Source organism: Epithele typhae (assembly GCF_022376455.1).
Source record: "Epithele typhae strain CBS 203.58 chromosome Unknown BXZ73scaffold_21, whole genome shotgun sequence".
In the NCBI taxonomy this organism is placed as follows: Eukaryota; Fungi; Basidiomycota; class Agaricomycetes; order Polyporales; family Epitheliaceae; genus Epithele; species Epithele typhae.
This window is the reverse complement of record NW_025954212.1, coordinates 454,936-481,542: the sequence shown is the minus strand read 5'-3', so window position 1 is coordinate 481,542 and position 26,607 is coordinate 454,936. Positions and strand designations below refer to the sequence as shown.

Below are 26,607 nucleotides of genomic sequence, written 5' to 3'. Positions count from 1 at the left end.
CGGGAGCCTGATGCGCTTGATATGCCACAATAGGCATACTCGGGATCTTCTCCGGAAGATGCTTCCCACCCCTGCTTGACCAGTTTACTCTCCACACAATAATTGAGTGTAAATTGATCAATCAGAATGATATTGAAACACTATAGAGATATATATATAAAGTTATAGAGTGCATTTATGAAGAAGGAAGAGCTGGAGATTCATCCCGGAGTGCTCTAAGGAAATCGGAAAAGGCGAAAAAGGCTTAAAAGCGGGCCGGAGATGGAAAGCGGGCCGGAGGTCTACTACTCTGCCAGATTATTTGATTAGGCCGTTGAATGCATCAAAAGCAGGCCAGAAGCAAGCAGCGCACGCAAAAAATAACACAGAGAAGCAAGCGTTGCATTTAACACGGTTACAAAGAAAACAACCAGCCCCGGGCACCTGAAAGCATTTCCATCCCTTCCCTTACTCGAGCTTGAGGCGAAATAACGGATGGGAAACTCCTTCCTAATCCAGCAGGAGGTGCTCGATATAGACGCCACTGGGGCACTCCGGCATAGGTTCCCCGGACGGGGAAAAATTCCAAGGCAAACAGAAATCAGTTAGTACAAGTCCGAATCTGCGCAAGGGCTAGAGTACCCTTTCCGCACTGTCGTTCGCGACTCGACAGCACAGAAAGAGATGCTCTAGCCCCCATAATGCGCAACTTAAGGCCAAAACAAATAAACTGACCTTTGAAACAACTCCGGCAAGAACTACTAGTAAAAACCTTTGACCATGGGAGGGGGAGGGCCGGAGTGGTACTCCAAACAGTGAGCGCAATAAAGGGTGGATGAGGTGGGGTTGGTTCATTAATGGGTTACGACTCACCTGGTTGCCTGTGCACCATATCAGTCACAAAAACCGCAGGCTGAAAGAATAAGACAGGGCAGTGAATAGCTGGCAAAGACCATTATGAAACAGATCTAGGTACTCACGGGGCTTTCCAGATCCAGCTGCACTAGGAGAAAACATATGAAGAACGAAAGAGAAAACATGGCGCAGATGCCAGGTTCCATGGTTCGCAGCGTCCAAGGACGGAGACAAACCATGGGCTGTGCTCCATCATCCCCCGTCCAGTCTTCCCACAAATGCGAGGTAGGAGGACAGTAGGATACACGATGAGAGGTCTGGCCTAGACGTCAAAGTGTTGATCCGGAGACAGGGGAAACCCGAAGGTAATCCCAGGGAACTCACCCGAAGGTGAGGTGCCTTGACCCGAAGGTCGTGGGGGTGAGAGGCGTCCCTGCTCAACCCCAAGGAGAGTTCGAGAGCGGAACTTTCAGCTCTTTATGCCACATTGACTGCTTGCAAAGCGGGTCACACACATTTGATGGAATGGCCGAAGTCCTCGTTCTCACCTTTACCACCTCCTCTTCCTCCTCATCATCCTGCTCCTCCTTCCGCTCCACCCATCCCACACGTCCCCACGGCGCCCAAGAGAAATTGGGGGTAGTCATGCATCGCTCGTCGCCCTCCGTCCTCGCCTGCACCCACGCCCGCGCTGAAGACGGACGGCCGTACGGCCGTTCTAGCGCGGGCGCCTCGCGCCTTCTCCTCCGCCACCACCTGCTTGCCCCCGCCTTCCTCCTCCTGCCGTCCGACTGTCCCCACGACACCCTCAACACACCGAGGACGTCCCGCTGGACGTCCCCAGCGCGTTGTTTCGCTACCCGGCGCCGCGGTTCAAGACCGCGGCGTCCTTCGTCTCCGGTACGTCCCCTGCCCCGTCTCTCCCGCGTCCATCCGCGCCCGCCTCGACCGCGTACAAGACGGGTCGAGCGGGCCCCCTCGTCTCGCTGTGCCCACCGCCCACACACTCGACCACGCCCGCACCTACGCCCGCGCTGAAGACGGACGGCCGTACGGCCGTTCTAGCGCGGGCGCCTCGCGCCTTCTCCTCCGCCACCACCTGCTTGCCCCCGCCTTCCTCGTCCCGCCGTCCGACTGTCCCCACGACACCCTCAACACACCGAGGACGTCCCGCTGGACGTCCCCAGCGCGTTGTTTCGCTACCCGGCGCCGCGGTTCAAGACCGCGGCGTCCTTCGTCTCCGGTACGTCCCCTGCCCCGTCTCTCCCGCGTCCATCCGCGCCCGCCTCGACCGCGTACAAGACGGGTCGAGCGGGCCCCCTCGTCTCGCTGTGCCCACCGCCCACACACTCGACCACGCCCGCACCCACGCCCGCGCTGAAGACGGACGGCCGTACGGCCGTTCTAGCGCGGGCGCCTCGCGCCTTCTCCTCCGCCACCACCTGCTTGCCCCCGCCTTCCTCGTCCCGCCGTCCGACTGTCCCCACGACACCCTCAACACACCGAGGACGTCCCGCTGGACGTCCCCAGCGCGTTGTTTCGCTACCCGGCGCCGCGGTTCAAGACCGCGGCGTCCTTCGTCTCCGGTACGTCCCCTGCCCCGTCTCTCCCGCGTCCATCCGCGCCCGCCTCGACCGCGTACAAGACGGGTCGAGCGGGCCCCCTCGTCTCGCTGTGCCCACCGCCCACACACTCGACCACGCCCGCACCCACGCCCGCGCTGAAGACGGACGGCCGTACGGCCGTTCTAGCGCGGGCGCCTCGCGCCTTCTCCTCCGCCACCACCTGCTTGCCCCCGCCTTCCTCGTCCCGCCGTCCGACTGTCCCCACGACACCCTCAACACACCGAGGACGTCCCGCTGGACGTCCCCAGCGCGTTGTTTCGCTACCCGGCGCCGCGGTTCAAGACCGCGGCGTCCTTCGTTTCCCGGTATGTCCCCTGCCCCGTCTCTCCCGCGTCCACCCACTGCCCCGTCTCCCGTCTCTCAAACCTCACGCCCGCCTCGACCGCGTACAAGACGGGTCGAGCGGGCCCCCTCGTCTCGCTGTGCCCACCGCCCACACACTCGACCACGCCCGCACCCACGCCCGCGCTGAAGGCGGACGGCCGTACGGCCGTTCTAGCGCGGGCGCCTCGCGCCTTCTCCTCCGCCACCACCTGCTTGCCCCCGCCTTCCTCCTCCTGCCGTCCGACTGTCCCCACGACACCCTCAACACACCGAGGACGTCCCGCTGGACGTCCCCAGCGCGTTGTTTCGCTACCCGGCGCCGCGGTTCAAGACCGCGGCGTCCTTCGTCTCCGGTACGTCCCCTGCCCCGTCTCTCCCGCGTCCATCCGCGCCCGCCTCGACCGCGTACAAGACGGGTCGAGCGGACCCTGTCGTCTCGCTGTGCCCACCGCCCACGCCCTCGACCACGCCCGCACCCACGCCCGCGCTGAAGACGGACGGCCGTACGGCCGTTCTAGCGCGGGCGCCTCGCGCCTTCTCCTCCGCCACCACCTGCTTGCCCCCGCCTTCCTCGTCCCGCCGTCCGACTGTCCCCACGACACCCTCAACACACCGAGGACGTCCCACTGGACGTCCCCAGCGTGTTGTTTCGCTACCCGGTGCCGCGGTTCAAGACCGCGGCGTCCTTCGTCTCCGGTAAGTCCCCTGCCCCGTCTCTCCCGCGTCCATCCGCGCCCGCCTCGACCGCGTACAAGACGGGTCGAGCGGACCCTGTCGTCTCGCTGTGCCCACCGCCCACGCCCTCGACCACGCCCGCACCCACGCCCGCGCTGAAGACGGACGGCCGTACGGCCGTTCTAGCGCGGGCGCCTCGCGCCTTCTCCTCCGCCACCACCTGCTTGCCCCCGCCTTCCTCGTCCCGCCGTCCGACTGTCCCCACGACCCCCTCAACACACCGAGGACGTCCCGCTGGACGTCCCCAGCGCGTTGTTTCGCTACCCAGCGCCGCGGTTCAAGACCGTGGCGTCCTTCGTCTCCGGTACGTCCCCTGCCACTACACTCACACCGTTTCTTCCCCATTCATCCCTCCTACCCCAGGCCTTAAGCTCAGCACTGTGATCCCTTGTAGTTCACCATGTAGCACTCTGTATGTCAAGTGATATAGCCCATCAATATATTCTAAACATGCTTTATAAGAGTTCCCTTTGCCGCCTGCCTTGTTTTCTTCTTGATATTCATCAACTCACAGAGGAGATATCCACATGGGCACTCTACATCTGGTAACTCGTGGTGGTGAGGATGTTCCACAAAGAAGTTCTTTGGCTTGTCCTCAAGCATCTGGAGTACAGTCTCTTTAGTGAAGAAGACAACAGATACTCTACCCCATTTGAACCAATCAGGTCTCCTGTTCAAGGGAACATTGTCTTCATCCAGAGAGAGATCTTGCCCATTGTTTTGGCCAGAATTTGACCAATGGTTGACCATGTGAGGGAGTCGTCCGGCCCAGGCTATCATATGTCACCAGCCCTATATCTGCATGCATCTGGTTAGAACAGTGTGATTGAAAGTGAAACCACTTACTGAAAAACAGCCTCCAGTGTCGGAAACACCATCTCGCCTTGGTTAAAGTACCCAACGGGCAGGTGAGTGTAGGTCCTCCATCTCCACCATCCAGGTGTACATCCACTTGCATCTTCCAGAGAATAGCACGACCAAGCCAAGGTGCAGGATCCTCGCAATCCAGCGACCGGCTTCAAAGACAGCCTCGTACTGCTTGTACTCCTCCGGAAAGAAAACCTTGAAAAGTCTGCGAAAATGGCAGCAATAGGAGTGGACAGAACGTAAAAGAGCCTTGAATCCTTCACGATTTGCTCTGCATTGCTGAGCGTTTGAAATTGGGGGTAAGCTCTTGTGTGAGATAGAAATCACTGCTAGGGTAAAGCTCCTACAAGCCAGGATAAGTATATCTGAATAGTAATAGAGATACTAACTCACATGGTTCCGATGCCCTTGCATATGCCAGCACTGCACCAAGTGAGAGGTGCCCTTGTGCTGCATAGGATCCTCTTCCTCCAAGGTGGCAGGGTAGCGTGCAACATGAGTATCTAGTTCAGTCCAAGGCTCGTCATGACGCGATCGTTCTGGTGCACATTTGGCTGAACATGAGACGCTAGAAACTGTGTGCTCTTGAGGAAATCTAATTGCTCGTCTGGCTAAAAGAAAGTGAGATAATATGCCAAGTGTGCTGTAAAAAACTCAAATCAAGGCCGTCCGAGATGAGATAATCAGTTTTGTTATTCTTTTTCAACCGCTTCCAAAGGTTTTGGACAGTTTTATTGTTCCGTTCAGTGTACATGGCACTGATCGGCTTAGCCTCAACACTAGGGGAGCCTCTCTGCATGCATATAAGCACAATGTCTACAATCCGGCTAAGTACTCACAATCAAGAGTCTGCGCCCTAGATAGACTATGAGAATCTTGCCATTCCGGTTGACAATAATGGTAGTGAATGGAGTGCAATTCTTGTTCTTGGCCTCGTTCCACTCCTCTTCAATTTGACGCAGCTCGGAGGGTTTGAACTGGCGAGCAGTAGGAAGCTCGTCCAATGACTGGTTGATGTAGAAGCGAGGGGCCCACTTCAACACCTCCTCAGCCCGTGCAACACCCTTCTCAAACCCTGCCTTAACAGCCTCTGGATCATACTTGATCTTGCCAGGATCAAGTACTTCAGGGGGCAGTGGGTTGACATTATAGGAAGGGAGGAGCTTCTTGGAGGCTCTGAGATAAATGCAGATAGAATAGTACATAATGCTCACAGGTTTCTTCCCATCTCTAGTTTGCTGAACATGCTTCTTCAGTCTGGTGCATCAAAACAAGGGGAAGAGAACACCCTGCTCACCTCCTGAGGTACAGGACTGTAGCTTTGTGAGCTACTATCTGAATACCCTCTTGAGTGCTTCTTGCCCATGCTGGCCATTGAAAATAGTAAAGAAAGTCTTGGACAGCAGATAGAGTAGTCTGGGAGAGGAGGAGATGGTGGTAGGAGGCAGAGATGGCAAAGATAATGTCCTGTAACTCTACACCCGTCTAAGCGCCCGTAAGCGCCCGTAAGAGCGCACTTCTCAAGCTGACCCCCAGAACTGGAAGAAGACAGCGTAATTAGGTGATAATTTGCACGTGAGTACATCCAAACAATGTAATTTGAGCGCATTTGGTTTCATGTAAAATGGTCAAAAACTGACAGATATATAGCATGTGCAACATCTCCCTCGGTCAACTCAGCCCAGATTTCGAGAAGTTCAACAGGGTGATGAAACTATGCGCAAATGGGCACATAGATACACCCACACTGTCGAAATCCGACGAATTTGATTTTGTGTAAATCGGATACGAAATGACTGATATAGAGTGTATATAACACCTCGCTTGGTCAACTTGGCCAGAAATTGAAACAGTCATACTGGCACATTAGACAGCGCACTTAGGCGCGATAGACGCGCATTGAAACGTAAATTATGATGCAGTAAAATTTGTAAGGTTTGTCTACGAACTGCCTGAGATATAGCAACTTCAATTTACGCACGGGCCAAGTTGGTGGGAAATCAAAACAAGCATACTGGAACATTAGACAGCGCAATTAGGCATGTTAGATGCGCATTTAAGGCCTCTTTGAGACGCAGCAATATTGGTGCCAAACAGAGAAAATTTGTTTGAGATATAGCAACTTTGGTCTGCACCCAAGCTGAGTCGGTCAGATTTGCAACATGGGAACCACTTGAAGGAACTCTGCTTAATCTGGCAGATATGTGCAAATAAAATGCCATGTTTTTATAAACAACAATTGGTGTCCAACAGACAACAAATAACCAAGATATAGCCATCTTAGTATCTCTTTAGCTCAAACCGCTCAAGCTTGCAGAACACTGCAGAAATCTCACCACTTCACGTGAGCCAGAAGATATATACCCAAGGCAGAAGGAATTCTGGCACATCCTATAGTATACAATTTGAATAAAAACTGACAGATCCAGAGGCCACTGAACATACAGCTGGTGCAACCAGTGATATAGCCTGTACTGCTACTTATAAGTGCTAATGGTCATATGACATGTATACCATGGTATGAACTATCTCATTATGCATCTGTCATAGCTGAGATGATGTCGAACGGACCGCGTTTGAGCTTATAACATGGGTTTGAGCATATGACTTATATGTTGGAACCACTGGTATACCTCAAATACTACACTGTTCTGAGTGCTTATTTCACAGTTTTTAGACACATCAGTGGCACAATGTACACAAATATAAGCAGTGTTTTAGGGAATTGACCAGAGGAAGAGGAGCACACATTATATGCTACTGGGACTTGGGCACATACCATAATAGGCAACTACATTTGCATTTGCTGACAAGCCTCTCTATTGCTCATTTTGATTCTGTTTCTTATGATTCAAACTACATTGAGTACATCATTGCAGTGGCTTTCCAACAGTGTATGTTACATAAGCATATTCCCAGGCCCTGAGCTGTAGCTCAGTCAACACAACCTAGTAATAGTTGCTACAATATGGTACATCAAATGCACCAGACATACCATGATATATGCCATCTGGTAGCCCGTTTTAAAGGCATTCTGATGCAACTATGTATGTAGCAATTGAATTAGAAAAAAGATTATAACAAGCCATATACTGTGCATGTAGTGTTACACCAGTGTTACTCAAACTATTCACCTTAAGCTTCTTACAATATCACATGCTATACACTGTTGGATTAGGCTCTTCAATGCACATCCAACACATCTATAATGATTTGAAATATATACCATCTGAGCTCATACCATCAGTTATAACATATGGGTTGTATGTCATAAATCTTACTGTACTCCAACCACTAGGCTTTTATGAGCCCTTCTTTCACAATCACACTAGCTACTATAAGGACTATGTTCATAAATATAAGCAGCACTTTAGAGAATCAATCTGATTTTCAGCAGTTACTAGCCTGTGGTTGGTCCAAGCATGGCTAAAGAGATTATATTCACAAACACTCTGCAATGCCAGATCTGCACAAAATCAGCTGCATATATACCTAACAATACGGATAGTAGAGAATGCTCTTGCACCTGCACATCATATCATTACAAAACTGATGAAGGTATCGAATTGCAGTACCTAAACTGAAGCTCCTTTGAATCCAAAATGCTCCTCTTAAGCCTTCATCCTAGGACCGCTAATGAACGACAAACATGTCAATTGTCAGTCCACACAGTGCATAATTCCCTGTTCTTCTCAATCGTTTTTGCATTCTTTCTCTTGCAGTCATTCTAGGTGGTAAATTCGGGTCTGGGAGCCATTCCCAGTGCAGGCAACCTGATGAGTCTTCACTTATCCTCCGGCGTTCCATGAACCAACCCCGCCCCATCTACCCTCTATTGTGCTCCCTGTTTTTAGAACCACTCTGGCCCTCTCCATCCCATTGCAAAAGCTTTCCCCGGCAGGCTTGTTATTAGCAGTGCTTGCCGGAGGTGCTACATCACGTATTATGGGGACTAGTGGATCTCTTTCTGTGCTTTCGAGTTGCAAACGACAGTGCGGAAAGGGGAATCTAGCCCTTGCACAGATCTGGACTTGTACTAACTCATCCCATTGCGCCTCAGTGGTTTTGTCCCCTGGGGGAACCTATGCCTGTGCGCGCTGGTGGGTGTCTATATCGCCCAGGTTCCGCTGGATTAGGAAGGACTTTCTCATCGTACATGTCGCCTCAAGCCCAGGTCCGCGTCAGGTTGGGATGACATTTGGGTGCCCTGGGACTGGCTTTTTATGTTTTACCTGCTTCGTATTTGCTTTATATGTAATATTTGCTTCTCTGTGTCATGTTTTGTGTGTGCCACTTGCTTCTGGCATTAAACAGTGTGGGAATATTGATCCAAGGTTTCAGGATCCAGCTTGAGATGTGGTTGCAAGATAGCTGCCTTGCAAGTTGCCATGGTTTTTTCCTCAGCAACTACAGCCATTCAACAGCTATACTTGCTTTTGGTTCCACCTCCTATGTTTTACTCTGGCTCTGTGGATTGAAATAATAGTATGCTCTCCGCTCTGATGGACTGCCTCAAACGTTACGCAGGGAACTAGTTCGAGTTGTACGCCAGGTTCTTGCGTGGCTATTCCGGTAAGCACCCTCCTATTCTCATCCCAGTGCCGTTCTTGTCTCTCTGCCTTTGTTTCTGTGTATAGGACCATTTTAGTTCTATTAGAGTTTTATGTAATGGTGGAGTCTACAGTTTCTCTTAGGGAGTTGGAGCACTTTGGTATGATCTTGCACACAATACATCTCCTTAATATTTATCTCTTTTTGACGGTTTGAGACATCAGCTTCCATTTTTTTCAGTATTAAACAGCCATGGATTAAGGGTGGAGTAGTCAAAGCTGCCCTGATTATGGCGCCCATCAGCCTATTTGCGAATAAAGCAAAAGCCTTCTTTCATCACATCGTCTTCATAGCTGTTCCTCTCTATCCCAGTCATGGTGCAACTCAACCATGATGTTGTCTCTTACATCATTGAAAACCTCAATACCTCTGATCTTGCTGCCATGGCTTTAGTCCACTCCACGATGTGTTCTATTACCACCCCTCTCATTTTCTCAATCATCAACCTTGGGATCCGGAACCCGACTCCCCAAGCACTCGAAAAACGGGTCCAGTTTCTTCTCACTCCCCATCCTCGTCTCAAGGAGGTCCCAGCGGCCTCTATCAAGATTCTTCATACTTCCAGGAACTCGTCAAAGTTGGCCACAGCTGGGCTGTTGCAACTGCTCCGTGAATGCTCCCAACTTCATGAGCTCCACATCCTGGACCTCTTTCAGTACGCCCCGGTGTTCCCCCAGATTCTCACTTCGATACATGCCCCTTCCCTTTTAACCATGCTCGCTCTGTCATCTGTCACACCTGATGCATTGCACACATTCAAGCCTTTCCTGCCCCGCTTCTCCGCCCTTATCTTTTTATCTATCACGTTCAAAAAGAAGAGCATCCCCAACGATATATCATTGCAGAGTTTCAAGTACATACATTGCTTCATAGGAACTCTTGCCGACCTTCCTAGGCTCTCCCGTTTGGAGCTCACTGGAGACGTTCACACCTCTGACGAGGGCGACCTGGAGATCGATGAGGATGAAATCGCTGCTCTTCCTTCCCTCCGGTCTCTCTCATTTGTCCATCACCTCACTCTCAACGAATGGCTCTTCCCATTCCTTCCACCCTGTCCTAATCTCATCCACCTCTCTGCTCATTGCCAAAATAACACACAAGTCCTGGCGGTTCATCCTTGGCCCCATCTCCAGAAGTTCACATACAGCTGCGATAAGGATGCGGAGGGAGTCATTGCAGATTTCTATAATTCCTCCGGTATTACCACCATCCACCACATCCAGTTCGAGGGCTACCATTACTTCCCCACTCAGGAGAATTATCAAGGGAATTTGCCTCCTTACCACCTACTCAACTTTGAACACACCCCCTCTTTGGTGGTGGTTTCCTTCTCCAAAATGATCTGGGCCCAAGACATTGACGGTCCAACTGACTGTTACCTGGAAAGGGCGGAGCAGCGTCGAATCCGGTCTCTGGAGATACACAACCTTCAGCCTGAGAAGGTAGCCACAATGCTGGCCAGCACTGATAGTTTTGCAAATCTCTTGGTATGTGTTCGCTATTCATGTGTACTCATCTTTAATTAACACCCGGTTCGTTCAGGTCACTGTGCCCAAAAACCTCTCCAATATTTCTCTTCTCTATCTCCGCGTGGCTCTCAATTTAGATTGGTTTGAAAGTGGACACATCCCGGCCTGCATTGAACTTGCCGAGGCTCTTGCGTAGAGGATCCCCACGCTCCGGGTCATCAACGTGAAGTTCCTCAATCAGTTTCCTGAAGATGGGCTTCGTTGGAATAGGTGGTGGTGGGTTCAGCGCAACAATGAGATTGTCAAGTTGGTCGATATCTGGCGAGAGGACGGATTGGAGGTCGCTGAGATGATCAAGAGTCAGGACTTTGGCGAAGAACGTTTGAACGGTAAGAGAATTGTGACATCAGAGTCCCTTGTTTTACTGACTATCTGTCTAGGATTCCTGACTCCCAGCCGTACTTACATCAGCTGAATTTACGGCGATATTTGCTAGTCTGAATAGTGGGAATGGAATTGTGCATATTACAAAGGCTGAATAAACCTCTGTGAAGATAAGTTGTCACTCTCGTCATACTCCTCCTTACCACTTGTCCTACGTTTCCAAACAAGTTGTTGCTCTTCACCTCTAACTACTCCTACTTCAATAAACACTTGTGTATGTTGTGCACAAGACCAGTCTGAATTGTACGTGGAGTTCTTGCCACGGCTATACCGGTAAGCATGCCCTCAACCTCAAATGGTGACTTTGAACAGGGTAATGACTTTGAACACAGTAGTAAGTGAGGCCAGACTAGTAACCTTGAACAAGGTAACAACTTTGAACGTGGTGGTAAGTTCGCCCGGATTGACACATTGAACGTGGGGGTAAGTAGGGCCGGACTAGTGACTTTGAACGTGGTAGTAAGAAGGCCAGACTAGTAACATTGAACATGGTATTAAGTTCGCCCAGACTAGTCCAAGTTTACTTACTATCCTGTTGAAAGTTTTTACCACGTTCAAGGTCACTAGTCTGACCTTGATTACCACCTTGTTCAAAGTTGTTACCATGTTTAAGGTCACTGCATCTGAGTGAACAATACTTGGGCCCACAACATTAGATATCACCATATGCCACAGTGAGCTAGCATTGGGTGTAACTGACCCACTAGGAGCTTTCAATGCTCTAGCAAGCACCAAATGCACTGCTAAGCCTTGAACAGAGTACTACTTTAGTAGTTGTTGTATACACAAGAGCCCTTAACCATGGCATTCACTTTTGCACATAACAGAGACAACTGAATTCAAAGGTTAGGAGCACCTTGAAAGAAAGAGTCTAGCAGTGTTTACTATTGCATGGAAGCCTACTAGTCAAACAGCACACAGTTCAGACTTGTTACTACACTGTTCAAAGTTGATAGTCCTACACTTCCTACTAGTCGATTCAAAGTTACTGGCTCATTTAACACTATTAAAACTTACTAGCAAGACTATACTTACTACACCCTTCACAAGGGCTGGTTACTACAGCTTTCAAAGATACTAGTCCAGCAGTACTTATTATCTGATTCAAACTTAGTGAGTGGAAAATGCTTATTGTGCTATTCAAACTCACTACTGGGACTAGAGACATCTTTAAAAGGTGCAGTAAGTAAGGCCGGAGCAAGCACTAGTAACAGCTTTGAGCCCAGGAGTAAGTAAGGCCGGAACGGGCACTAGTAACAACTTTCAAATGTGCAGTAAGTAGAGGCCTGGAGTCGCAACTTTGAATCATATGATGAGCATTGTCTAGACCAGTGGCTTTTAGCTGGTGAGGCCAGACTAGTAGGTTTTAAAACATCAATAACTGTGCCTGGACCAGTACATAGTATGTACGGTGGGACTAGTAACTTTCAACGCAGTAACATTGCACGTAGTAGTAAGTAAGACCACATTAGTAACTGCGAAGGGCAACAAGTAAACATAGCACCTTTGAATTGGCCATTGAATAAGGCCACAATAGTGTCTTTGAATCATATTGTAAGTGCTGTCTAGGTGGGCAACTATAGCCACCATAAAATATAAGCTGCAGGAGGAGGAGGTAACAATAATCACTATTAAGTCTGCTGTAGTAAAATACTAAACAAGGTAGTAAGTACTACAGGCCTAACAAGATTGAACAACCTAGACTAGCAACTTCTCATGTAGTAGTCGGTTGAAATAGCATAGTAAGCATCTAAATGCCTCTTGAGTGTTCAATAGTTACTAGTCACTAGGTTGGCATCTTGAGTGATATGTAGTTTAGGGCAGTGTGGATCAGTCTGGCTAGTAGGTCCTGCCTAGAGTAGTAAGTAAGGCTGAACTAGTAGGTTTGAATGGGGCAGTAAGGAAGGCCAGTAATAGCCCACTCCTACTAAGTAAAGCTGAACTAGTACCTTTGAACAAACCGGCAAATAAGGCCAGATTAGTAGCTTCAAACTTGCAGCCAGACTGGCAACCCCAAATAGTACAGTAAGTAAGACCATAGTAGTGACTTTGAACAATGTAGCAACTTTCAATGGGGATTTAGGTGGCACTGGATTAGTGGCTTTGGAGAAACTGGTAAATAATGCCTGGAGTACTAACTTTGAACACTGTAGCAACCTAGAATAGGGCAGTAGGCAAGGCCGGAGTAGCAAAGGTGGTAAGTACTCTCTAGACAAGCAACTTTGATGCTAGCAGGTAACTATAGCTACTATACAGTGTTAGTAGTAGGCAATAATAAGTGCTATACAGTGCCCATCTTAGTCTAGCATACAAGGTATTAGCATAGTAAGCAACTCCGGTCATGGGGTAACAGCAGTAGTATAGAATATGGGTAGAGACAGATGTAGGCAACTACACTTACTAGAGAGCATAGATAATAACACTAGTAGGTAACTACACATAGGTAACTAGAACTACTATACAGCATAGGTACTATCAATAGTAGGCAATAACATTGGCCTTAGAGCATACAGACCGGAACTGCATAGGCCAGAGGTGGCAGTGCAAACCTAGTGGCTATTGGAACCCTAGAGAGCAACCCTAACCCTGGAGTAGGGTGATGGCAGTAAGTAGAAATCCTATGCGTGGGAAGTGGCTGTGCTAATCAGAGGTAAGCGGAATCTGAAAAATACTCCCACGACTAGCATTTTAAGGGTGTCGCGCGTTGCAGCCAGAGCCCACCCCATAAAGAACGATTCATTCGTACCTCATTAATCGTAACAAAGGCCTTGAGGCCACGGTGCGCGAGAAGTGAGGTAACCTGGCACATACAACACGTCCATGCGAGTCAGTACGAGTCATGGTAACGGTGTGTGAGGGGGTGTGGTACAGCGAGGCAGTCATGAGGCATGTGCATGTCCGAGGTGAGGCTGCGCAGCAGCATGAGGCAGGGGATAGGAGGTGGTATTACAGTAGCCCCTGAGGGCGCGAGGCATAGTCCATGACGGAGATGATGAGAGGAAAAGGAAAAGAGTAGGCGTACGCATGGTGTCCATAACATCAGCTCCCTCTCCCATGAGGGTTGTCCCAACCCTCAGTTACCGAAGATGTCGTTGGCGTCGAGGTCGGGGTCTTCACGAGGGCGGTAGCTGATCTGGCGGAGGCGTTCGATCAGATTGACGATCACTTCGTGGACCGTCTCCTCAAGCGACATCTCGGGTTCGCCGTGTAGAGGGATACCCGCCCTTCGGTACTGGCTGTAGTAGGTGAGGAAGCGTCGCCAGTGTCCCGCGTCGATCACGCGGTCGTCGATGACCTCTTCGCAGTGAGCATTGCACCATTGCGCCACGACGTTGAGGACATGCAGTTCGAGGCTGAGGTGAATGCCTGGGGCCACGTAGCGGAGGGCTGCGGCGATCCTCAACTTGATGTTCTCGGGTGAATACCGTACTGGCCAACCGAGCGCGTACACCCTGATGAAGTGGTTGGCGGATAGGTAGCCGCGGAGGGCGTAGCGGCTGGTGGCACCTTCTAGGTGGAACAGTTGGGCGACCGGGTTGTAGGCGCGTAGGAGCTCCAGGCGGGGGGCCTCGTCCTCGTCCTCGTGGTCACTGGAGGAGGCTTCTTCTCCCTCCGAGTCCGCGTTGTTGCCCATGTCTTCGTCGTCGTCATACAGGGGTGGGGCCTGGACCAGGATGACGAGTTCGTAGTGCACTTCGTCGTCCGCGTAGTAGTGAACCTCTCGTGCATCCGGGGATGGCGTTGGTGGCGTCGGGGTGAGGGGACGGGGAGGTGGGGTATGGGACCCGCGAGGTCCGAGGGCGGCGATCATGTCCGAAAGGGTAAGGCCTGGCATGGGGGTGGTGGGTTCCTCGTTGTTGTCCCCCTCCTCCTCCAGTGATCCCCATTCTACGGCCGAGCTTTCCATGCCCATCCACCCTCCTGCGACGGCGCGTGTCCGGTACTCCTCCTCTTCCCACGCGGCCCTGTTGCGTTCGGCTTCGTTGGGGGTAGGTGACGCGTGTCCGTACCGCATTACGATTAATGAGGTACGAATGAATCGTTCTTTATGGGGTGGGCTCTGGCTGCGACGCGCGACACCCTTAAAATGCTAGTCGTGGGAGTATTTTTCAGATTCCGCTTACCTCTGATTAGCACAGCCACTTCCCACGCATAGGATTTCTACTTACTGCCATCACCCTACTCCAGGGTTAGGGTTGCTCTCTAGGGTTCCAATAGCCACTGGGTTTGCACTGCCACCTCTGGCCTATGCAGTTCCGGTCTGTATGCTCTAAGGCCGATGTTATTGTCTACTATTGATAGTACCTATGCTGTATAGTTGTTCTAGTTACCTACTAGTGTTATTATCTATGCTCTATAGTGAGTCTAGTTGCCTATAACTGTCTCCACCTGCACTTTAGAGTACTACTATTGCCTCTAGACCGGAGTTGCTTAACATGCTAATGTCTTGTATGCCGAACTAAGATAGGCACTCTATAGTTCTTATTATTGCCTACTACTAACACTGTATAGTAGCTATAGTTACCTGATGGTATCAAAGTTGCTCGTCTAGACAGTACTTACCACCTTTGCTACTCCGGCCTTGCCTACTGCCCTATTCTAGGTTGCTACAGTGTTCAAAGTCAGTACTCTAGACATCATTTACTAGTTTCTGCAAAGCCACTAATCCAGTATCACATAATGCCCTATTGGAAGTTGCTCAAAGTTGCTACTCTGGTCTTACTCATTATCCTGTTTGAAGTTACTAGTTCGGTGTCTAATGTTGCATGTCTATTAATCTGGCCTTACTTACCAGTCTATTCAAAGGTACAAGTGCAACTGTACTTGGTAGAAGTGCGTCATTACTGGCCTTATGCACTGCTCCAGTCAAACTTACCAATCTAGCCTTACTACTCTAGGCAGGATCTACTAGCACCCTGCCCTAAAGTATACATATGACTAGCAACTATTGAACACTTGAGAGGTATTTAGATGCTTACCATGCTATTTGGACTGACTATTATATGAGAAGTTACTAGTCCAGATTGTTGAAGCTTAGTAGTCCAGTAGTACTTTGTATCACTTTACTAGAGTAGTGATTAATTAATAGTGGTTATTGTTACTTACTGCTGCCGCAGTCTATGGCTATAGTTGCCCACCTAGACAGTACTTACCACATTGTTCAAAGTTACTAATCAGGTCTTACTTACTTTCTTTCTTATTCAAAGTTGCTACAGCATTAAAACCCAAAAGTCTAGCCTTTCTTACTAGTGCTACTGGTCTGGCTTTGCTTACTGCCCTTCAAACTTACTAGTCCAGGCTTACTTGATACTGTGTTTGAAGCTATTACCACCCCGTTCAAAGTTACCAGTCCTACCTTACTTATTACATTCTTGAGAGGCACTAGTCCGGGTTTTCACTTACTAGTCTATTCAAAGTCCCTAGTCCGGAGTTTTGCTTATCACCTTATTCCAAGTTACTAGTCCAGCCTTACTTACAGGTCAGTCCACAGTTCTAGTCTGGGCTTAGTTACTACACTGTTCAAAGTCACTATGCTTACTGTATTGTTCAAAGTTGCTAGTCCGGGTTTTTACTTATCACCTTATTCAAAGTCACTAGCATGGCTTTACTTACCATTCTTCAAACATACTCATTGAGGCTTACTTGCTACCCAATTCAAAGCAACTAATCTAGGCTTACTGACTGCCATTCAATGTTGTGTTCAAACTTACTGGTCTCCGCATTCTTCAAAGTCTCACTAGTCCGGAGTTTTACTTACCACCTTATTCTTACTTACTGATCAGTTCAAAGCTCTAGTCTGGGCTTACTTACTAAGCTGTTCAATGTTACTAGTGCACCCTTACTTACCACATTGTTTAAAGTCTACTCCGGGTTTTTACTTACTAGACTATTCAAAGTCACTATCCTGGCTTTACTTACTATCCTTCAACATACTTGTTCAGGCTTACTTACTACCCCATTCAAAGCAACTAGTGTAGGCTTAGTTGTTGCATCATTCAAAGTTACTAGTCTGGCTACTCCGGGCTGACTTACTGCCTCATTCAAAGGGTTACTAGGCTATGCTTACAATCCTGTTCAAAGTTACTAGTCTCCCTTTACTTACTATCCTTCAAACTGACTGGTTCAAGGCTGCTATAGTGTTCAAAGTTAATAGTCAGGCATTACTTACTGCTCTATTCAAAGTCACTCATCTGGCCTTACTTACTGCCTGTTCAAGCTTACTAGTTTGGCTTTACTTCATACTTGTTCAGGCTTACTTACTGCCTGTTAAAAGCTGCTAATATGGTCTTACTTACTGGTCCTAAAGTTACTAGTGAGGCTTTACTTACTGTCTAGTTCAAGCTTACTAGTCCAGCCTTAGTTACTACTGATAGTCAGACCACCAAGTCCTTAGCTGACCTGCCCTAAAGTAGATAGAGACAACTGAACTGCACACTTGAATCAGACCAGTTGAATAACCCAGAGAAGCAATCATTGCATACAAAGCAAACACAAAGTAGCTAAAATACAACACATAAGCATCATTCTCACCCTTCCCGGACTTGGGCCAGTGCACACCAGTGCAGGTTCCCCAGAGGGAGAAACAACCAAGGTGTAAAGAAATGAAGTCAGTACAACTCTATACAGCTCCATATCTGCACAAGGGCTAGAGTTCCCCTTTCCACCCTGTCGTTCGCGACTCGACAGTGCAGAAAGAAACACTCTAGCCCCCATAATGCGCAATATAAGAGCAAAACACACAAACTGACCATCAATACACCTCCAGTAAGCACTTCTAGTAGAAAGCCTGCCAATGAACAGCTTTTAAATAGAGAAACATAGTAGGCAAAGGCATCTGGGTGGCAGTGCACAGGCCTGTCCTACTAGAGGCGTGAAAAGTGGTGTCCACAATATCGCGTTTTTGCACACCACCTGCCCCCCAGCCCAAGATGTATGCTGGAGTGAATTGAGATCAATGCAGAAGAAGCATACAAATTGAGTAGTACTTGTTTCAAGCCAAGAGCTTTAATGGTTCTGTTTCTGGATCATGATTGATGCAAAAAAGGCTAAATGCCATGCATGTGCACTGTGTGAAACTCATGCCCAAGCACCACTGCAGCTCTAAAAACCTACCCTACACCTTGTTTAAGTCACTACTAACAGTGTACATTGGTTTCTGGGTGCAAGTATGGGGTGAATGGACCTGTTTTGAAGGTTTCATTCTCACACAAAGCCAACTAGAGTGCATGTTTCATCTTGGTAGAGAAAAGTTCAGCTGTGTAGCCAACTAGTAAGTGTTTAACAGAATGGTAGCAGCTGACTGGACAGGGTTTTGACAACAGGGTCAAACACTTTGAAGGAGCCAGTAAGTGCTGCCTAGAGGGGTAAGTAAGACTAAACTAACACCTTTGAATGGGATAGTACGTAAGCATAGATGAGTATGTTCGAGGAATGGTAAGCAAAGCCATGCTAGTGACTTTGAATAAGGTGATAAGTAAAAACCCGGACTAGCAACCTTGAACAATACGGTAAGCAATGTCTGAACTAGTGACTTTGAACAGCGTAGTAACTAAGCCCAGACTAGAACTGTGAACTGACCTGTAAGTAATGCCAGACTAGTAACTTGGAATAAGGTGATAAGCAAAACTCCGGACTAGGGACTTTGAATAGACTAGTAGGTAAAAACCCGGACTAGTGGCTCTAAAGAATGTGGTAAGTAAGGGAGGACTGGTAACTTTGAACGGGGTGGTAACTGACTAGTAATGGCTTAAAACACAGTATCAAGTAAGCCTGGACTAGTAAGTTTGAAGGGCAGTAAGTAAAACCGAACTAGTGACACTAGTAAGTGAGGCTGGACTATTAAGTATGAATGCTGTAGCACCTTTGAATGGGACAGTAAGTAACACCTGATTAGTGACTTTAAAGGGCAGCAAGTAACACTGAGTAAACTAGTGAGTATAGTGACTTTGAACATTATAGCAACTTTTCTAACAACTAATAAGTGTGCAATAGGGCAGTAGTAACTGAGTGAATAGGGTTTCAATAACAGTAGGGAGGGGACAGTCAGTACTGCCTAGAGGAGTAAGTAAGGCCAGGCTAGTAACATTGAACATGGTAGTAAGTGAACCTGAACTAGTGACTTTAACCATAGTAGCAACTATTGACAGGTTGGTAAATAAGGGTGAACTAGTAACAACTTTGAGCTTAGTAAGTAAAGCCAGACTAGTAACTTTGGATCAGGTGACAAGCAAAACTCCGGACTAGACTTTGAATAGACTGGTAAATAAAAACCCGGAGTAGACTTTGAACAATGTGGTAAGTGAGACAAGACTAGTAACTTTGAATGTGGTAGTAAGTAAGGCCAGACCACCAACCGGAATGCAGTGGTACATAAGGCAAGAGTTGACTTATTAAGGTGGTAAATAGAAATCCGGAGTAGTGACATTGAACGGCCTAGTAAGTGAATCTGGACTTGAAGGTTTGAATGAACTAGTGAGTAAAGCCAGACTAGTAGGTTTGAACATGGTAGCAACTTTGAAAGAGCTAGTAAATAAAGCCCAACTAGTAGACTAGTAAGTCTAAATAAAGCAGTATGTGAGGCCAGAGTACTGGCTTTGAATGTGGTAGCAACTTTGTAGGGGTTAGTAACTAATAAAGGGGTACAAGTTAGTGGTCAATAAGCCTGGACTAGTCACTTTGAAGGGCAGTAAGTATGTTGTACTGGTAACTTTGAATAGACTAGCGACTTTGAATATGATAGCAGAGTAGTGAACAAAGCCAGACTAGTAAATTTGAACAATGTGGTGAGTGCTGTCCAAGCAGCCAACTTTGATACTAGTGAGCAACTACAGTTAACATAGAACATAGTCAGTAGCAATAGTGGGAGACAATCACTGCAAAGTGCCAGTTTTGATTTAGTATGTTGGGTATTGGCAATGGTAGTCCTATAAAGAACATGTAAGGACAGTTGTAGACAACTACAACTACTATAATAGCCAATGGTGCAGTTCAGTTGTCTCTGGTGTGGTTTATATGAAATGTTTTAGTAAAGGGCTCCTATACTTCTTGAGTGTTCCCCCCAACCTTTATCTGCAGGCTCTCCCATGCCTCTCTCCATATATGGACACTTTTTGCCACTAATTGCCCCTCCTACTGATGACACAGCAACTATAGTGGCTAAAAGTGCATTTCAAACTCAGCCCAGCTCAGCTAGTACAGCTTCCTTAGTGACTGAGTAAGAAATACAGAAGCCTTGGGTTCAATCCCTGTTAGTGGCACTTTTTCTGAATGTGACTGTGCTATGCACACCTAGGTATTCAAGTTTTGTAAAATCCAATAAATTGCCTAAATTGCTGATTATATTTATGTAAGAAGGGACTATAGAGTGTGTTACTAATATACTTATGGCTTGTATTTAAATGCGTTAGATGAGGCCCAGTGTATATATGATCACTGGGGCCTACTAACTTTAGATGGGTTCTGCAATATCAGTTCTTATCTGTTTCTGATAATTGTATAGACATTGGAAAGCTGTGCAGAAGGCCTATATGCCTGCAACCCCTTTGTTAACACAAGTTTTCCTACCAGTGGTCTGCTTCTGTAAATTCAAATACATCACCTAACATCTCAACTATATTCAGATGGGCAGCTACAACACAGTGGGTCCTAAATGTTTCATTGTGATGGACATAGTGGGACTTTAGAACACTCTTGCTATATGTTGTATTAATATCTGTTGTAGTGACTGTAGTGATGTTTGAAATATTGCTCAATATAGTTTATCTGGCTTCTCTTTATTTTTCGTATCTCATTAATCGTTTGCTGCCAATAATGGCCCACTCCTACCAAGTCGGAAAATATGGGGGGTGACTATTGAGAGATCAAAAGTGCTGTGGCTGAAGTGCATTCAGCAATCTATTCTGGAACAAGGCGGTTTTTCTCCGATCGGATTTCAATCCCACTTATTTAGAGGCAATCCGCACAGTATACAACAAGAACCAGAGGATTCCATCCACAATTCCCAATTCTAGCCAATGCCCCCATCGGCCAAAACAGGGGTACACCTGTATCTCTACTAATACTGCTCCCATCAACATGCTCTTGGGTTCGTTAGAAAGCTGCTGGATGCCTCTTTTGATTGATACCTAGTGCCTGATGTTTTTCCCACCCTGGGCTGCACCCCAGGCTGGACATTTATGGGTAAATCCCAGCTATTCCCCCCTATTCTAGCTGGTCTGGTGCACCCCCCTAGCTATATTCACCTGCAGCTACCTATTTACCCCCAATTTCAGCCCAGTATACCTACCAGAATGCCCACCTGTAGTACCTGCACCAGGCTATTTATAGCTGGGCAGGACCCAGCAGGACCCTAGCGTCAGTTATTACAACCTAGGAGATGTTCTGTCATTAGAAAAGTCGCTTTTAACAATACCAGAATGCTCTGTCATTACCCATGTGGCTTAATACAGCCTAGAGAGGGCCCTGTCATTAGAAAAGTCGCTTTTAACAATGCTGAGGGTCAATTGTTAGACACCCACAGTTATTACAATGGAGGCCAGGGGAGTTGTTGTCAAAGGCTGGCCAGGTAATTGACAATGAAAACACGGTGGGACTTTACGATTAATGAGGTACGAATGAATCGTTCTTTATAGGGTGGGCTCTGGCTGCGACGCGTGACACCCTTAGTGCGACCCGTGGGAATAAAATTTCAGACTCGTATTACTCTTCACTAGCACAGCCACTTCCCACACATAGGTTTGCTACTTACTCCCATCACCCTAGCTCTGGGCTAGGGTCCCCCTGTAGGGTTCCACTAGCGCTGGGTTCGCACTGCCACCTAGGCCCAGGGCTTCACTCCCTGATACACTTTGTAGTGCCTGTTAGTGTCTATACCTATTTAACTAGACTGAGATGGGCACTCTTTGGGGGCTTCAGTCAGACTCTATGTGGACTACTACTATGAATATACTCAAGATTTATAGACATTGATTTGAATTTTGAAGGGCTGCTTTCAGAAAAGTTAGGCTTCCGTAAGTTATTAGACGCCCAGCGGCTGTATCACCCTGTCTCTGCCCATTGCACCTATGCCTGCCTACTAGTAAATCAGATCAATTCCCTATAATGTTGATTATATTCGTGAACCTAGTCCACATAGCAGCCAGTCTAGATGTCAACAAAGCGCTCATATCAATGCAGTGTTGGAAGCACTACAAGGTCAATGACATATGCTTCATATGTTGTAACTATTGGTATGAGCTCAGATGATGTCCGTTTCAGATGGCCTTGAGTGCGTTTGATGCGCACTGATGAGAGAGATCTAATAGGTTATGTTATGTGATTCTGAAAGCAGATGCGATGGAATGGTTTGAGTAACACTGCTGCAGCACTATATGTAATGTATATGGCTGATTATAGGCTTGTTTCTGATTCAATCACTACATATGTAGATGTATTAGAACACCTCCTCGAAGGGCTACAAGACAGTATATGTTATGTTATGTATTGTGCTTTGCAGCTGCTATACTGTAGCAACTACTGCTTGGCAGTGTTGACTGGGTTATAGTGCTGTGCCTGGGAATATGCTTATGTAACATACACCATTCAAACGCCACTTTGAAGACGTACTTGTCATAGTTTATATCATAAGAAACGGACAAGAAATGAGCAATAGAGAGTGTAAGCAATGTTCCTATATGCAGTTTCCTAATAAGGTGTGTGAGAAAACTGTTACATAAGCGCCAGCAGCGCGAACTCTCATTGCTCCTGCCACTGCTCCTCCTCTCTTGGGGGACTCTCATCCACCCTTCACCTCTGTAGCCTGGCTTTTAGCCAAAGTCAGCGCTCATGAGTGGGAGGATGCCCCCCCCCACAGTCCCTGTGCTTCTGTACCATGCCTACTCGGTGCACCGATTTAGAGCGGTGGTCTTGAGCCTGGGATGCCTGCGACATTGCCATTTTGGGTGGCCGGGTCGTTGGAGCACAGACCGAGTTCTGTGTGAGATGGATTCAGCACTCTCTTCAACTCTCTAGTAAGTTTTCAGTGTTTATAGGTACTAGGTAAGTGTTGTTTGTCTAGTTGCTCATTACCATGGTACTTTGACGTCACTATGCCTCCCTTCCTATTCTCTATCACTCTCAGAACACTGCCAGATTGCTCCCAGGTGTGTGCTCTTTCTGTAGACCCCCCATTTATCCCCCACTTCGCATTTTTCATCCCCCTGTACACATACTGATGGTGTGGGTTGGCACAGCGCTCACGGGCGTCTATTTCATAGGCGCCCACGGCACTGCTACATCCACAAGCCTTGCGTGCCATCCATCCCTTTCCCATGGTCAGATTTGCTTCATTTTTGGTAGGTAGGCACTAGTAGCACTGCCCACATGATCTATGTACTTTGTTTCATCATCTTGTGTCATTTGAGCCCATAACAACATGTTTAGAGCCTGGGAGTGGCCACCCAGGGCATATCAGCGCTACTGGGCGCCTATTTTCGCTCTCAGCCACAGCCACCACTGCCAGCTACTGCAAGCCACACCCAGCCACCTAAAATTGTCATCCACAAGCCCTGGCTGCAATCCATCCTCTTTTGGTGGGGCTGTGCTGCCCAATCTTTGTCAGCTGCCTCTCTCATGCCTCTCCACCATATATGGACACTGTTTGCCACTATTTGCCCCCTTCTTTCCCTGCCACAGCTGCCACAGTGGCTGAAAGTGCAGCTAGGTGCCTATTTTGAACGCTTTTTCAAACTCAGCTCAGCTCAGCTGGTACAGCACCTGGGTGGGGCACCCAGGAGCCTTGGGTTCAATCCCTGGTAGTGCCGCTTTTTTCTACATGTGGCTGTGCTATGCAGGCCTGGTTGTAACAATGGGTATTCAGGCTTTGTAAAATCCAATCAATTGCCTAAAACCCCGATTATATTCATGAAAGCAGCTACTACAGAGTGTATCACTAATATGCTTACAGCTTGGCTTTAAACACATTAGATAAGGGACAGTGTAGATACTATCACTGGTGCCTACTACCTTTAGAGAGCTCATGTGACCTCAGTTCTTATCTGTTCAGGGTGATTGTATATGCATCAGAAAGCTATGTAGAAGGCCTATATGATTGCAACCCCTTTATTGACCCTAGTCCCCCCTTCAAGTGTTCTTGCAATGTAGAATGATAGTGCATACTCTGTCTATGCAAAATCAAATACAGCACCTAAAATCTTGACGATATCCAGAAGGGCAGCTATAACACAGTGTGTGGTACTATATTGGATTTTATCTGCATAGTAAGCACTTTAGTACTAGCTTTCACAATGTTTACACTTCTGCTATATATTATGTTTTTGTTTGCCTATGATGATAGTGGTGGTGTTTAATATAGCTTATTAAGGTCTCTCATATCTTCTCATTATATCCCATATCTCATTAATCATTTTCTGCCAGTAATGGCCCACTCCTACCAAGTCAGGGAGGGTGACAAATGGAAGGCTGCCTTTATAGCCGCCCGCATGATGCTTATAGAGCAATGTAGCCCCCATAGCATCCAAGGACTACTATAGTACACATTGTAGCATGTCAAGGCACTTCATGTCCCCCACCATCCTGACCACAATTTTGTTGTCTTCATGCGCATGCATGAAGCGCCCCAGCTTGCAAATATCATGCCAGATGTGGTTCTTAACGGACTTGTCACACGTCTTTCTCCGCACTCCTCACAGTGATGTATCCTCGCTATTATGCGCGTGCGAAGCCCTCCGACTCGCAGAGATGGATGCAGTGGGATCTTTGTGGGCTTGTTTCAGAGCAAGCTAGAGTGCGTCACTGAAAAAGAGCTGGTCAATGTTGAATGAGTGTGTGATCTGAGTCCGAAACGGAAACCGCAATGCAATATCACATATATGCCTGTGTCCTCATGATACACCTGAAATGGCGTGAGTCATTCCACATATGCAAAGAGATCCTCGATCCCCAGCACAGCACCATCAATACAATGAGGAACATTGAAGATTGTTTTCACACAAGCCACACGAAGCCTTACACATTAAAGTGAGTATCCTACATAATACAACCATAGATCACAACAACAAATCGGTCAAAGAATGGCCCAGCGGGAGCATACTAGCTGAGTTACAACCAAGTGCAACATCCTCGCGTACAAGAACTGTCAACATGTTCGCCAGAATGTGTTGAATCCTGGGCCTCTGGCGACTTCTGGAGATCCCACACGCACTCTAGAGGCTGTGGTGAGAAGCTGTATCGAATAGGGGACCAGGGATATACAAAGACGAACCTAGAGGCTGTGGTGAGAAGCTAAGGAAAGAGCCCACCCAGCCTCTGGTGAAAAATGCGGAGCAAACCCTAGTCTAGGAGCAGGGATCTGTGTAGACGCCTGAGTGGCCGCCTAAAGCGGCTGCTGCAGTGCCACAACGTAAAGTGGCGAGTATCTCGACAACTACTGGACGTATGTATACGAAACTTGGAGGGTACGTGCGTATAGTATGCATGTCCGTGTGTGTACAGTATGAGACCATATCACCGAATAGAAAATGACGAACAATGCGTGGAATTACCAACTTGAACAGAATGGCCTCTCAGAAGCGTTGACACAGCTGAGCACATGTTGTGTGCACAGTGTCAACTAGCAGTGTGCACAATGAGACTTCGCGTATCGCAGGAAGGTTGACCTCGAACTGCGCGTAGGCAGCAATGTGCAAGTGCTGATCAACAAGGTGAGCAGCAAGATACCGCTGGTGGGCGCCGTTACTGGAAGCTGCTTGCTGTAGAAACCAGTTGAGGTGGTGGATGAGATTGGGGGCATGGAACTGCTCCATGAGCTCCACAATGGAAGTGTTGGGGTAGGCAGGAGTCCTTGCAACGTGGTAACCTTGAGGGAAATCCAAGGGGTGCTCCTTTTCTGGCTTGGCTTTGTCGCGTGACACTTGATTGGCACTCTACAGCCCTTTACATATCTCTTGCGAACGCCGCACGCTGTGCCGAATTTGAGACGTCCCAATCGGGCACCTGTCGTGACACCGCATGACGCCATGCGTGCTCCGCTGCGCGTGCGCCGGCGCTTGTACTCTCCCGTACCTGACGCGCGTTGCGGTCACAGACGAAGCGAGCGCGAGAGCGCATAGTCGTGGCTTTGCTCCCCACACATACTATCCTCCATATGACACCAAATCAACATTGCATGACATGTCTCACTACTATCGGGCCCTCCTTAAGGCTCGAGAATGATCCGCTTTGGCCCCTCCAAGTGCAGCCTAGCCAGCCCGTGACCCAACTAGTCGGGCAGTCTCGAAGATCACGGCCGCGTTCACAAGTGAGTCTCCCCACCCGCTTCTCTCTCCTTCCACTGCCATGTCTGTTCCTACAAAAAGTACTCCCCCACTCTCTTCTATCATGTACCAACCCCCGCTTCTTGCAGGCGATAATAGGCAACGACATGCTCCTCGACGAGCTTCTTTGAGCTGGCTGTGTCGACCTGCTGACATTGGTATGTCATCCACCTCTATGTGCATTCATCCCGATACCCACCGCTGTCTGCGCGACTACAAGGGTGGCGTATACATGTCCAACGACTTCAACCTGTTCTGTGTCGAGTGCGGCATCAAGCGACAGCACTCGACGCGCAACAGGCCTCAACAGAACGGGGTCGCTGAGCGCACGAACCGCCTGCTCGCTGACGGCGTCACCACTATGCTGTCCGAGTCTGGGCTGCCCCA

General features: G+C 48.2%; 2 protein-coding genes across 2 annotated transcripts; one reads left to right on the top strand and one right to left on the bottom strand.

The window, feature by feature from the left end:
- Positions 1-584: 584 nt before the first annotated feature.
- BXZ73DRAFT_77280 (uncharacterized protein) lies at positions 585-5,760 on the bottom strand (the record flags this gene model as incomplete). Its single annotated transcript, XM_048022631.1, is given in 23 exon segments — positions 585-668; positions 715-740; positions 853-860; positions 960-982; positions 1,071-1,156; positions 1,219-1,267; positions 1,383-1,820; positions 1,862-1,984; positions 2,058-2,327; positions 2,401-2,670; positions 2,744-3,043; positions 3,117-3,386; positions 3,460-3,778; positions 3,848-3,926; positions 4,031-4,188; positions 4,365-4,445; positions 4,465-4,590; positions 4,649-4,728; positions 4,779-4,996; positions 5,040-5,178; positions 5,225-5,559; positions 5,600-5,615; positions 5,683-5,760. The coding sequence occupies 23 exon segments, from the start codon at positions 5,758-5,760 to the stop codon at positions 585-587; spliced, it is 3,576 nt and encodes a 1,191-aa protein (XP_047878400.1).
- Positions 5,761-9,310: 3,550 nt separating this feature from the next.
- On the top strand, positions 9,311-10,940 carry BXZ73DRAFT_101067 (uncharacterized protein; the record flags this gene model as incomplete). Its single annotated transcript, XM_048014782.1, has 4 exons — positions 9,311-10,483; positions 10,539-10,586; positions 10,662-10,854; positions 10,906-10,940. The coding sequence occupies 4 exons, from the start codon at positions 9,311-9,313 to the stop codon at positions 10,938-10,940; spliced, it is 1,449 nt and encodes a 482-aa protein (XP_047878399.1).
- Between the last annotated feature and the right edge of the window lie 15,667 nt (positions 10,941-26,607).